Genomic DNA, 14,689 nt, shown 5'->3' with positions numbered 1-14,689 from the left:
ACAAACAAAAAAAAAACAGCCTATGAGCACCTCCTACTAATTTCCTCAGCTTAGCACACCCTGTGGCCGTTGTCCCCATCGTCCGTGGCTTCATCCCTCAACTGATGCTTTCCTATGTGGACTTCCCGGCCAGTGCTGTGGGACCTCCCCTGTACAGCTGGCCAGCCTCATGGGCTGAGCTATCCATCCCACTCAGCACTGGCTGCCTGGCCTCCCCTCTGTCCCTCCTGCCCAGCTCCTAATGGGCCTCCCATAAAAGCTGATGCGTGGGAGCCAAGCCACAGCTCACTGACCTGGGGAAGCTGACAGAGTGACAGAAGGTCTCAGGGACCCTCCACCCACAAGGCGGGAAGGGGGATGCTGGCAAATCTGGTATGAAGGTTGAGATTCCGAGGAGAGGCAGGCCTGGGGGATCGTGCAGCAGCTGTGCCCACCTAGGACCACAGGGCTGGTGGGGCTGGCGGCTTGGTAGAGGGCAGGTGCACGGCAGAGTTTTCACCGGTGCCAGCTTATTGTCTTCCACGCTGGGATTTCGCATGAAGTTCTAGCTAATTGAGTATAAGCGTTTCTAAAGAACCCCTGGAGGGTTGTTTTTCTTTGTGCAAACAGTCCTTTTGTGCAGAGGGTGTTCTGTGGCTTCTTGGCAGAGACACAGGTGGGAAACACCTGATTGAACATCATTGCCTGGGGAGTGGAGACACGCACAGCACGTCAACACGGAGCGCCCAGCAGCAGCGGCATGTCCTGGGCTGTGCTCCGGAGCCCTTCCTGGGATCATCTCCCGGCATTGGCTGACCCCTCGGTGTCTACATGCCAAGCCCAATCTGCCTGCAGGGACGCCCACCGCCAGAGGCAGAGGCAGGTTCTCCTGGTCCCAGACCCAAGGCCATCTGTTAGCCTGCAGGTAACACGCAGGGTGGAAGGAAAAGGCTCTAGGCACAGCTGCTTGTCCAAGAGGGACCCTGCTGGCGGCGCAACGCTGGGTGAGTGCTGCCCGCCTGCAGATGGGGTGCTGGCCGAACCTACCTTGTAAAGTGGGGCTGCACAGAGGTCAGCACATGGTGGCATCCACCATCGAGAGGGGAGGCCCCTTGGCACTGGAGGCAGGGCCTCACCAGGCAGACATGCCAGGGCCCACGTCCCTGCACACAGCTGCCTGCTAGCCAGTGGAGTGGGACCTGCTGCCCCTCTGACAGCTCCTGGTAATCGGAGGGGCCCACTCCGCCTGCACCAGAGGCAGTGGCTGGGGATGCTGGAGCACACGGCTCCAGCCACTCAGGATCCCACTCTGGGCCATGAAAGTTACTCCACAGAACACCCCAAGGCCACCCCTGCTGGCTGTGAAGACACCACCAGGCGGACAGTGCCCAGGGCTGGGGCTCACAGCCACGAGAATCTGGATTTGAACAGAAAAGACCCCCAGTCCCGCTGCCACCCTGACGCAGCCTTGCGGGGCCCTGAGCAGAGGACCAGCCACGTTGTGCCCCCGCTTTGACACATGGAAATTCTTCCAATAAGAACAGGATGGTGGGCCGGGCGCAGTGGCTCAGGCCTATAATTCTAGTGCTTTGGGAGGCTACAGGTGGGAGGATCGATCGCTTGAGCCCAGGAGTTCGAGACCAGCCTGGGCAACATAGCAAGACTCCTTCTCTATAAAAAATAAAAATAAAAAATTAGCTGGGCATGGTGGCGTGCACCTACGTGGGTGGTCCTGAGCTCCTTGGGAGGCTGAGGCAGGAGAATCGCTTGAACCTGGGAATCGGAGGTTGCGGTGAGCTGAGATTGCGCCACTGCACTCTAGCCTAGGGGACAGAGTGAGACTCTGACTCCAAAAAAAAAACACCCCAAAAACACAAGATGGTAGAACACACCTACCTGAGTTGGCACTGAAAATGGCAAGAAATGTCCACTGTTGTTTCCAAACACCAAGTTCTCTCTGGCTTGAGAGGCCTCACTGCTACCCAAGAGCATCATGGAGGAAGATGTGCAAGGGCCGATGAACAAAGGCTGCCTCTCCCAGTTGGTGGGTTGGCCAGGGGCGTGATGGCAGTGACCAGCCATGCTGCCAGGAGTCGCCTCTCAGGTTCATCCCAGGAGCTGCATGCTGACCCTCGTGCGCTGCCTCCGGGCCACCCCTCCTCCCCACTTAACGCCTTCACTGCTGGCTCTGTTGGCGTTCCTGCCATCCTACAGGAAGCGGCTGTTTGCTAGGAAGATAATACCAACGTCCAGGTACATCTTTTCCAAGCTGGATGTCTGGAGCTGAGACCCTGTTTCTTCTTCTGTTGTGGGGTTTTCAAGGCTGGTCAGACGCATGGTGATTCATCACGACCCAGGTTCTGTTGACACAAAGGCCGACCTCTCCAGAGCCACATGGCCCTGCTGTGGACACCACGGAGCAGCTCAAGAGAGGAACAGGACCAGGAGGGCCGCACTGCTCTTGGCCGGCTCGGACCCCAGCACCGGTTCTGCTGCTCTCCCAGGCAGCTCAGCCAGGTGAATGGAAGTCCTGGGCCTGCCCTCCACAGGATGTCTATAAGGCCTCAGAAGCTGGATCTGCCTGGCGAGGGGGGCCCTGTCTGCCTAGCCGCCCAGATGCGGGCACCTGGCCCCGTTGTGCACTGGAGGGGTGAGGGCTGTGTTAGGCATGCAGGACTCACACTGTCCCCTGACTCCACCCCTGCACACTGAGATTCAGAACAAGATGTGCCTGGACACTGCTCAATGCCACATGGCCTGGGACAGGCAGCTCAGGGCCAGGCTAGGGGGCAGCTGCCTGCCGTCCACCCTGCTTGTGCCTTTGACTGAAAGCATGAGGGCCAGGGGCCAACTCAGGGCCTGTACACCCTGCCCACAGCTCTTCATGGCCTCTAGGTAAGACACCGGCAGGCAGCACCACTCGCCAACCTCATGCTGGCACGCACACCTGGGCCCTCATGTGGGACACAAGCCTCGTGGCTGTTGGACGTAGGGAGTTTTGTAACTATAGTGATGACGCCAAAGATGACAGGGACATAAACGGGAAGGGGCAGAGGCCCAGAACCCTCAGGGTGGGAGCTGAGGCAGGGCAGATGTGCCTTTGGCAAGGCTATCAAGGGCATGCAGGGAAACTGCAAGGCCAACTCCCACTCCACCTACCCTGCCGCTGTCATGGGGATGTCAGAACCTGACACCTCCCCTCGCCGTGACAGCCTGTGATGAGCACCCAGGGCGCAGCTCCCTCAGCACCTGCAGTCACTGCAGCCTAAACCCAGGACCCTTCCCCTCCCTGACACCTCAGTGATATGAAAATCCCTCCTGGAGTGCCCTATACATCCTGGCGGCTACAGGACACTCGAGGAGAAGCAGCAGGGCCCCCCTGTCCAAAAGTCCTGGGCACTTGGTGGCTACCCTTGTCCAACGGAGCCAGGCCAGTGCCCGAGCCAGGCGGTCTCCAAGCTTGGGCCAGGGGCCGCTTTCCCGGCCAGCACTGACATTCCCGTTTGGTGGAACGGTCCCCATGGTACCTCTGACCGACAGAGAAGTGTGGTCACAGGACCCCTTGAGGACTCCGGGCCCCCCAGCAACCATGTTCCTCACAGTGGGGTTGGAAGGCACGGCCTTGGGACCCCCTGCAGTGGGTGCGCAGGTCTCACTGACAAATCCAACGCTCCCATCCCCAGGCCTTGGAAGCCCTCCTCGGCCGTACCCCACGGCGGCTGGCCATGTCCACTTCACTCAGTGCAGCCACCCTCAGGCTGTAATCCAGCCCCCCACCCCCTGCCTGGCACTGGAGCCTTCCTGGCCCCAAGCTGCAGCACCCAGTCCAGCCCTCCGTTTGGCAGGTCTGTTCTAGGAACTCCCCTGATCCACCCCTGCTCCGGCCACCTGGATCCCACACCCTTCCGATCCGTCCCACACATGTTCAGATTTCTGCCAGAAAACCTGGAAATGCCACATGGTCCTACAGGAGGCTGGTGCCCATCTCAGGGTCACCCTCTGTATCTCATCCCGGGGGCCTGCTGGACTCAAGTCTAGTTCTAGGACTCGAAGCCCAGGTGGGGGTCCCAAGGAGCATCAGCAGGGCCTTGCAGGGCAACTGCCTCAAAGGAGGCCACCCCAGGCCTTCAGCTAGAGGGGCTCTTCCGGCAATCCGGGCAGACACAGGCGTTTGTGGTCCCAGCTTCTCTGGATCTGCCCATGGGCCCCACTCCAATATTCAGGGTCATGGTTCTTTCCCAATCAACACCCGCTTTTAGGAGGAGACGACCGGCCAGGCTGGGCCCGGCTGCATGCGGTGTGAGGCTCTGGCTGCTAAGTCCTGTTCTTGCTGTGTTGTGCCCTGGGGGCCACCCTGTGTGCAGCAGCAGCTGTGACTGTGGCCTTGGCCACTGTGAGGCGGTGCTTGTCACACTCCCTCGCTGCTCTCGTGCCTTCTGCCCAGCACTCACCTGGAGGCGCACCCTGCGTGCCTTCCCCACTGCACCCTCTCTGGGCAGGCATGCCCTCCCGGATCCCACATCTGGCCTGGCCCTGTGTGCTGCAAGCCCCCCTTGCCATCCCTCACAGGCACCTTTCTCTGCTTCACTCTTTAGGGAGTTCAGTTAATTCCTGATCCTGATCCTGGCCTCAACCTGTGTGTTGGGAGCTCCTGGCCTCCTCGGGGTGAGGGGTCATGTGGACATCGACAGGCAGCTGTGGTTGGGGCCTATCATCTCCTGAGGCCTGGCCCAGGAAACCCACACTCGGGGTGGCCCATTCAACAGCAGGTGTGAGGGTAGGGCTGAGCATCCTGCCTGGTGGGGGTCTGAGGGCACTGATGCTAAGTGGGAGACCAGGGCCTCCTCAGGGAGCTCCCACCTCAAGCCAGCAACTTGGCAATGGAAATTTATTATAAAATACCCTCAGCTGGCAACACAGCAGGCCCAAGCCAACGTCTCCTGCAGGCCTTGGATGGCCAGGGCTCTGGCTGGCCCCCAGAGTCACCGTCCTGTGATGAGGCACTCCACAAACGGAAACACCAACCTCGTGAAGACAGCGGGGACTCCATGGTCCTTGGGCCATGACTTGCTGGTCCTCAGAGGCCCTCGAGGTTTCAGGTCAAGGCTGGGGCCTGATGCCCACCTCCCTGCCCGCCCTCCTGTCTCCCAGGAAGAGAGTGGGTGAGTCATGCGCGTGGGTAGAGTGACCAGAGGCTGATCCGCTGATCCGTGGAGCCCGCGGCCAGCAAGCCATCGGCGGTGAAGGCCACACACTGGACAGCGGCGCTGTGGAAGGCCAGCACGGCCAGCGGCTGCATCGTCCGCCAGTGGAACACGCGGATGCGGTGGTCCCAGCCTGCGGTGGCCAGGATCTTGCGGTCTGGCCGGATCGTGACCTCGGCGATCCCGGGATTGGTGAGTTCATGAGTCCCACGCACCTGTGGGAGTGGGGCGAGGCGTTAGGCCACTTCTTAAGCCCACGAAGCAGTGCTGCCCCTGGTGCCCCACCTGCAGCTGGAACCAGGAGAGACGCAGGCCCACAGGCCCGGGATGTGAGGGCCACATGCTCCCGCCCAGCTGACCTCCCACTCTACCTAAGGCCATGATGGGGGACTCCAGCCCTCCCCTCAGAGTGGTCTTCGGCCCTGCCCTGCTGCTCCTCGCTCCAGCTCTGACCGACTCCTTCCCCAGTCAGAGAGCAGCAGAGACAGGGAGGTCCCAGCTGCAGGACAGGGGCTGGGTCCCGGGGCCTCTCACCCTGGGGAAGCCACTGCACCCTAGTGCCTAGTGAGAGGCCACATCCCGGGCTTGAAAGCAGCAGAACGCTGGCACTCCTCCCAGAAGAACCTCACAACCACCCCAAAGCTGACGGGGTGAGAAATACAAACTCCATCCTCAGCAAAACCATGAGGTATGTGAACCCCCAAGCTCGACAGCGCTGGGAGCGCTGCCAAGAGCGAGACCCAGTGGGGGGTTGGCAGGATGAGGGGGGGACAAGGGGGAGACGCCCTGGAGGTGGCAGGAGCCACACAGTGCACCTTGCCCGGTGGGGGCAACATCCCCGGCTGGGTTCTGAGAGGGGATGGGGCACTGCACAAGACTTGGAGCCACACAGGCAGGTCCTATGTGCACGGGGCCGTCGGGGTGCTGGCCTCTTCCTGGGCCGAGCGTCTCAGCGCTGGGTGCACAGGAAGCCTCCTGCCCTGACCCCTCCCTGACATTCTTCTCCTACAGCGAGTAGGGAGCTGAGGGGTGGGAGGATTCGCGCTGCCTCTGTGGCTACCGCACTTCTTGGTTCCACAGGGCTGTCCCATGTGCTGCAGGGCATTTGGCACCTCTGTGCCCACACGCTGAATGATAGAGGCACTTTGCCACCATGATGACAAGCAACAAGGGCCACTTCCTTCCACACCAGTCCCACGCACTGCGAGCTTTCCATCAGCACCCTTTTCTCTAAGGGCCTCCTGATGGGGCCACGCTGCCCTCAGTTGAGAATCACACACCTCTGCAAAGATAGCACAAGGAAAAAGGAAGAAGAAACAGGAAAAACAATGGCAACATTCAGCAGAGGCCAATGGAAACTGTTACCAAGCAGTGCTGTCATAAATTAACAAAAGAAAACTCAATGAATTAAGCTCTGGCTCTGCATCCCCTCTGTAAAACCAGAACCCAAAGCAACAGAATGCAGAGGAGGAAAGCTGACCTGGCAGAGCGCAGGGGAGAAATGGAAGAAAAACTCAAAGCAATGAAGAAGAATCAGCAGCAGCAGCAGCAGCGACTCTAACAGGACAGCCAGACACAAAAGGCGGGAATGATGGAGAATGAGCAGAATGCGCTGGGCATGGTGGCTCATGCCTGTAATCCCAGCACTTTGGGAGGCTGAGGTGGGAGGACTGCTTGAGTCCAAGAGTTTGAGACCAGCCTGCATAAAACGGCAAGACCTCCATCTCTGTAAGAATTTTTTTAAAAATTAGTTGGGGGTGGTGGCATGTTCTTGTAATCCCAGCTACTCGGGAGGAGGGTCACCTGAGCCCAGGAGATGGAGGCTGCCGTGAGCTGAGATGATGCCAGTGCACTCCTGCCTGGGCGACAGAGTGAGACCCTGTCTCAAAAAAAAAAAAAAAAAAAAGATACACTCTAATAAAATTATTAGACTTCATAGCTAAAACACTTTTGGTGGCCAGACAAAAAGACCATGTTGATGATGAGGGTGCCGTTTAGGCCGTCCTCAGAATGTTCCACAGCCACATGGGTGCCAAGGGATGACACAGTGATGCCTGCAAGGCTGAGGAGGAAAGCGAGGTCCAAGTATTTTATATCCAGCCAAACTGTCGCTCAACTATAAAAACAACAGACCAACATTTCTGAACATGTAAGAACTCAGAGAATCCTGCACCCATAAGCTGTTCTTGAAGGACTAGAAGATTAACTCCAGTCTCATAAGAGATAACTGGAGGACTGCAGCAGATGGTCTGGCAGGGAGCAGTGGACCCACTTGCCTATAGGATCAGCTCTAAGACAATATGGGGATTATGGCTATGGAACCGGTTATATAACTCACAGAAATATGGGAGGCACTGAGAGAGATGGGATGGTTGTTAAGTTCACTGATTTAGCTCAGCTTTTGTCCTTTGGGGCCAAAGATATAATAGTCAACCTCGTCCCCGAGAGATTATCTGAGAACACCCCACCATAAGTAATGACAAAAATAGCATTATTTCCTTCTCCTCTCCCACCTCACTGTAGGTGCCTATGTTTCCTTGTATAGCTGCATAAAGTAAAAAAAAAAAAAGATCTAAATATACTCAACAGGCTGAGTGTGGTGGCTCATGCTTGTAATCGCAGCTGCTTGGGAGGCAAAGACAGGAGGATTGCTTGAGGCTGGGAGTTTGAGGCTGTAGTAAGCTAAGATCATACCACTGCACTCCAGCCTGGGCAACAGAGCGAGACCCTGTCTTTAAAAAACATTACAAATTAGCCAGGCGTGGTCGTGTAGTCCCAGCTACTTGGGAGGTTGAGGTTGGAAGATCATTTGAGTCTAGGTTTATGATTGAATTTCAAAGTGAAATCCAAATCTATGCTATGTACAACAGAGATTCCAAAGGAACTCCTGGCAAAGATATACTGGGAAAATACAAATAAGAAGAACAGGGTAATCTGAATAATAGGAACATTTGAATTCAGGGCCAAAGCATTAGGTAAGATTATATAAAATACTTAACAATGATAAAGAGTACAATTCCCAGTGAAGAGCCATATAATCCCAGCACTTTGGGAGGCCAAGGCAGGAGGACTGCCTGAGCCCAGGAGTTCAAGACCAGCCTGGGCAACATATAGAGATCCTGTCTTTACAAAAAAAAATTTTTAATTAGCCATGCATGCTGGCATGCACCTGTAGTCCCAGTTTATTGGGAGGCTGAGGTGGAAGGATTGCTTAAGCCCAAGAGTTTGAGGCTGCAGTGAGCTATGATCATACCACTGCACTCCAGCCTGGGTGACAGAGCAAGACCTTGTGCTCCCCACCCCCCAAAATAACTGTAAATATCTGTTTAGCCAGTAAACTGACATATCATCCATAAAGCAAGAACAATAGGAAAGTGTCTATAATTGAGAAACTGTTACCAGACTAGTCCTTTTGCTGCAAACAACCATAAAAAGTGGACAAAATACACAAGGCAACTGTTTACAGGCAGGAAACACTAGGCAGAGAAGGGCAGCTGATGAGGTGGGCCTCCCAAATGCCCCCACAGCTCTCTGCCTGGAGACAATACTATGAGCATGAAGTCCAGGCAGAACATAGTGGTCACATTAAGCTGAGGAGGCAGAGATCATAATCTGCAGCAGCCAGAGGGCTGAAATCCATGGGGCAAGGCAAAGGGACAGAGGGAGCTGAAGATTGTCTGAGGGGTCCCTATGAGTCTTGTGTGAGGGCTGGACTGCGCATGCTCACGGTGGACTCCACAGGGCTTACCAGAGCTGCACAGTTAAACAGAACAAGTTCAAGAGGTCAACAGTGCCGGGGGTCCAGTTACCCTGAGTGTGAAGACTGTGTGACAGCCTGAGACCAGCTGAACTACCAGAATGGCTTCACTTCAGGAATAGGATTCTATCTTACAGTATGGCCTACCCTAGATCTACCAGAACAAAACTAGAAACCAAGCCCTGACGAGGTCTGCAGGAGAAGCAGAGTTTGGAATTTGAGTTCCACCCCACTTAACAAGCCTGGGAGTGGACTTTCCACAGACCTGCCCTAACAAAGCCAAAAGCCAAGCCTGCACAAGCCCAAAGTGAACAGTCAGTAACTGAATTCCATGCTGGAATGAAAGCAAACACTCTTCAGAGCAAAATAACAGAACCCAGAGATTCAGCATGTATCATTCACTATGTCTGGCACACAAACAGCAAATTACTAGACATGCTAAGAAGCAGGAATATATGACCCGTAGTCAAGGGCGGCAACGTCCTGGGTCCTAAGTCTGTGGCTCGTATTGCCAAGCTCGAAAAGGCAAAGGCTAAAGAACTTGCCACTAAACTGGGTTAAATGTACACTGTTGAGTTTTCTGTACATAAAAATAATTAAAATAATACAAATTTTCCTTCAAAAAAAATAAGGAAAGTGTATTCAAATAATTACCCAAAAAATTGTCTTGAATGAGCAAATAGGAACTCTTAGCAGAGAAATGGAAATCATAAAAAAGAGTCATAATAGAAAATATAGAACTGGAAAGCTCAATACTGAAATGAAAAATGTATTGAATAGGCTTAACAGTAGATTGGAAATATATATTTTTTAAAGTCAGTGAACTAGAAGACAGATCAACAGACATTGCCCAATCTGAAGAGGAGAGAAAAAACGATTGAACCAAAACAAACAGAGCCTCAGGGGGCCACGGGATGCTATCAAACTGTGTAACTCATAGAAGCCCCAGAAGGAGGAGAAAGTGAAAATGGTCAAGAAAAAACAGTGGCTGGATATTTCCCAATTTTAATGGGAAACACGAATATATAGATGAAAAGCTCAGCAGAACCCAATCAGGACAAGAAGAAAAATCTATCTAGGCACATGATAGTCAAACTACCGAAAACCACAGATAAAAAAAAATCTTGAAAGCAGCCATGGAGCAAGACATATTCCATGCATGGGAATGATAGGATATCATGAGTTCTCATCAGAAACAATGGAACAACATCTTTACAGGGCATGAAGAAAAATAAAACTATCATTCCTAAATTCCATAGCCAGGATTCTGTAAAAATAAGGGTGATAAAGACATTTTTTAGATAAACAAAAGCTAGAGAACTTTTTGCCAGCAGAATTGCACTACAAAAAAATGTAAGAAGATACTTGGGTCTATAGGGTGAGCACCAGAAATGGCAAAGGGGTGAGTAAATGTAACATGTTATGTTTTGTATTTCTTGTAAGTTTTTTTTTTTTAAACTGATGATTTAAAGGAAAACTGGCCAGATGCAGTGGCTCATGCCTTTAATCCCAGCATGCGGGATTGTTTGAACTTAGGAGTTCAAGGCCAGCCTGGGCAACATAGTGAGACCCTAGCTCTACAAAAACTTATCCAGGCATGGTGATAGGTGCCTGTAGTCCCAACTACTCGGGAGGCTGAGGCAGGGGTTTGAGGGTGCAGTGAGCTGTGATTGCACCACCGCACCCCAGCCTGGGTGACAGAGCAAGAACTTGCCTCAAAGAAAAGGGAAACTAATATCGTAAGGTGCAGTTTTGAATGTGTGTAGATGTCAAGTAGATCACAGCAGTCACAGAAAGACTAAAAGGGTGAGTAGAAGGGATTGCACCAGCACGATGTCATCATGTTTGTGAGGTGGGATGTGAACAACACTGATTCTAAGGAGACTTTGAGAAGGCTGCATACTCTTGGAGTGCAACCACTTAGGAACAAAAGTGGCAAGAGGTCTAGCTAAGAAGCCAAGAGAGGAAACAAAACAGAATACTAAAAAATAAATATTTGAGGCCGGGCGTGGTGGCTCACGCTTGTAATCCCAGCACTTTGGGAGGCCAAGGTGGGCAGATCATGAGGCCAGGAGATCGAGACTACGGTGAAACCCCGTCTCTACTAAAAATACAAAAAATTAGCCGGGCGTGGTGGCGGGCGCCTGTAGTCCCAGCTACTCGGAGAGGCTGAGGCAGGAGAATGGCGTGAACCCGGGAGGCGGAGCTTGCAGTGAGCCGAGATTGCGCCACTGCACTCCAGCCTGGGCGACAGAGCAAGACTCCGTCTCAAAAAAATAAAATAAAATAAATAAATAAATATTTGATTACCACAAAAGAAGGTAGGAAAGGAGGAAAAGTGGCCAAAAATGGAAGTGACAAGTAGAAAATAAGTATAGAGATGTTAGACTTAATCCCAGACATGTCAATAATTACAGTGAATGCAAAGAGACTAAATGCACCAGTTAAAAGGCAGAGATTGTCAGAAAGCATCACAAAGCAAGACACACCTGTCTGCTAAAGATGCTTTTTATTGAGAGGCCGAGGCAGAAGGATCATGAGGTCAAGAGATCGAGACTATCCTGGCCAACATAGTAAAACCCCGTCTCTACTAAAAATACAAAAATTAGCCAGGTGTGGTGGCGTGTGCCTGTAATCCCAGCTACTTAAGAGGCTGAGGCAGGAGAATCACCTGAACCTGGGAGGCAGAGGTTGCAGTGAGCCAAGATCACACCATTGCACTCCAGCCTGGTGACAGAGTGAGACTCCGTCTCAAAAAAATAAACTAAAATAAAAGATGCTTTTTTTTTTGAGATGGAGCCTCGCTCTGTCGCCCAGGCTGGAGTGCAGTGGCGCAATCTCGGCTCGCTGCAAGCTCCGCCTCCCAGGTTCACGCCATTCTCCTGCCTCAGCCTCTCCGAGTAGCTGGGACTACAGGCGCCCGCCACCACGCCTGGCTAATTTTTTGTATTTTTATTAGAGACGGGGTTTCACCGTGGTCTCGATCTCCTGACCTCGTGATCCGCCCGCCTCGGCCTCCCAAAGTGCTGGGATTACAAGCATGAGCCACCGCGCCCGGCCAAAAGATGCTTTTTAAATATCAAGAGGTCAGGACAGGTTGAAAGTAGAAGCGAGGAGAAAAATGCAAAGGGCAAACCTAAGAAAGTCGATGCTACTGTGTAGTAGACAAAGCCAACTTCAAGACAAAGAGCATTACAAGAGACAAGGGAGACTTTGTGCTGAGAAAAAGGCTCTGCACCAAGACAAGGTGACATCTCAGGGCCTGTACACCCACACTCAGCCCCAGAGCTTCAAAGCTCAGGAAGCAAAACTGGCAGAGACAAAGAAACAGGCACGTTTGCAATCACGGTTAAAGATTTTAAGAGCCTTCTCTGCATAACTGGTAAAAAAGAAACTAGACCAAAAGATCGGTAAGGATATTAAAGACTGGAACCACGTCCACTGACCTGGGTCAGGCTGACGGAAGGCTCCACCCCACAACTGCGGAACACACGCTCCTTTCAAGTCCATGTGGTGCACTCCCCCAGACACGCCATGTGCTGGGCCAAAAGCAAGCCTCCATAAATTTCTAAACTGCAATTGCACTGCGTGCATTCACTGACAACAGAATTAAGCTAGATTAAAGATATAGCTACAAAATCAACGAATATTTGGAAATTAAATAACACATCCCCACAAGGAACCTACGGATCAAAGAGGAAATCACAATATTCTGAACTGAATGAAAATGAAGACACAGTAAGTCAAAGCTTATGGGACTGAGTCACATGGAAGGTAGCTAGGCTGGGAGTTGAATTCTCAGCAGCCCAGGGAAGTGGCAGGACCTAGACCCATGGCCCAGCAGCTGCTGCTGCTCAGAGAACGGTCCCTCGGCATCCAGGCCCGTGCATCAGAGGCCACCAGCACAGCCACCAAGAGGCCCCTGCCCGAGGAATCCCTAAAGGATGCGCTTTTTGGCTTCCAGAAGGAGGTCTTGAGATGTAAGAATGCCCAGGGCAACGCTCACACACGAAATGCAATCATCGATGTGAGAACTGGTTCCATAAGAGATGTGTCTATACCTGGAGGGCCAGGAAGGTTGGAGGTAAAATGATTAAAATGTAAAGGCTATAAAGGGAAGTAGTGACCAAAAGAAACCTGGACTGAGCCATATTAATAGTTGGAAAAATAGGCTTTGGGGCAAATGTCCTTTCTAGAGATGATGAGGGGGAATGAAGAAAAGACCTCATTCACCAGGAAATCACCATTTTAAACTGGCATGTTCCTAGGCCAGCTTCAAAGTGCATAAAGCAAACACAGACAGGCCCCCAGCAAAAGGGAACAGGACAGGCCTCTCTGCGCCTGCTGGGGACCCTGGTCACCTGCAGGATGACTTAAAGGCCTAAGAATCAGTGGACACACGGGCCTGGCGCTCACGTGTGCAGCGGGGCATCTGACAACCAGCGCTGCCTCCCTGACACATGTGCAATACTTATGAAAACTGGACGGCCCCGCATTTCAAAGAACTGATATCATTCAGACCTTGTTCCCAGACCACAATGTTAATTAAGTTAGAAATTGAAAACTAAAAAATAACTGGGGGAAAAAAATCAAACATTCAGGACCATAAAAACATTCTAATTAACTCAGCAGCCAGAGAACAAACAAAAATGGGGTCTTTGTGTCAAATGAGGAATATGGAAAAAAAATAATAAAAAAGGGGTCTGCCTGGAAGTGAGGGGAGGAAGACAATGTCTTCTTGCACCAGGGAGCCCAGCTGGACAGTCACCTGTGGAAACAGGCTCCATGTGGGGCTGGCAAGGGAAGGCTGAGTGCCGATGGGCTGTGCACCTGACCCCAGGCAGGGCAGCAGATGCAACCCAGAGGACATGGGATGGAGGGAGAGCATGGCAAGGACAGAAACAATGAACAGAAAGATAGAAATGCTCAAGGACAAACACATACAAGACTGATCAGCAATAAAGCAGGGACGGAGCTTTGAATGCAGCAGAAATTTAAACAATCATCACAAGCAGTCCAAAAAAGGTCACTAGGAATACAACCTTGAGGATTTGTATGCCCACAGACAAATTCCTAGAAAAATTCCCCAAATCAGGAAACCTAAATTAGTCCACAAAGAAAACAACCCGGGCAGAGAAAATAACTGCCCAGTAATGGTGCAGGCGAAGACCAACCTACAGTCACTCACGACCCCCACCTCCACCATCCAAACGTGTCCATCCGTCGGGAGAAGAGGGGACGCTCCCCACCAGCTCCCTGAGCCTGGGGCTCCTGTCACTAGGCAGGTGGTGGGAGAGGGAGGCCCAGGTCTGTCTGTGGCCCTGGGCAGTTCTGGCCCAGCCCAGCAGAGTGGGCGGAGCACATGTCACACATTGGGGGCGGGGCGCAGGCGGTGATTTAAAGACTTTTCCCTGAGATTCAGGGACAGACTGAGGATTTTAGTTGTTTTAATGTTTAAGAAAACTCCAACAATGCAATGAACAGATTCAAGAAGAAAACCTGTATGAGTCGGAGAGATGCAGTGAGATCATTTGGTGACATCAGGCACCCATTCAAGACCCAGATTCTTTCCCCAGGAGGGGTGGGAGGAGCCTCGCCTGGCAAGGAGATGCCACCAAACAACCCACAGCCAGCGCAGCCCTCACCCCGGGCTGGGATACCACCACCTGCGCCCCCGACACTGCTCTAGGCACCTGGCCAGTGAGGTCGGCGCCTTGCCATGCCCTCAGCCACCTTGCCGTCCTACCTC

At 52.7% G+C, this 14,689-nt stretch overlaps 1 protein-coding gene across 2 annotated transcripts in view; it reads right to left on the bottom strand.

Annotated features, from left to right (window-relative positions):
• Nucleotides 1–4,850: 4,850 nt before the first annotated feature.
• The window catches only part of GNB1L (G protein subunit beta 1 like), a 66,984-nt gene continuing 57,145 nt past the window's right edge, over nucleotides 4,851–14,689 (bottom strand). For both annotated transcript variants that reach the window (XM_055253646.2, XM_055253648.2), the window contains one exon: nucleotides 4,851–5,398. In XM_055253646.2, the coding sequence (XP_055109621.1) occupies nucleotides 5,147–5,398 (252 nt within the window). In that variant the 3' untranslated portion in view covers nucleotides 4,851–5,146. The remainder of the gene's footprint in view (nucleotides 5,399–14,689) is intronic.

This window comes from Symphalangus syndactylus, chromosome 18, assembly GCF_028878055.3.
Source record: "Symphalangus syndactylus isolate Jambi chromosome 18, NHGRI_mSymSyn1-v2.1_pri, whole genome shotgun sequence".
Taxonomy (NCBI): Eukaryota; Metazoa; Chordata; class Mammalia; order Primates; family Hylobatidae; genus Symphalangus; species Symphalangus syndactylus.
Note: the sequence above shows the minus strand (reverse complement) of the source record. Positions and strands in the feature narration are given on the sequence as shown.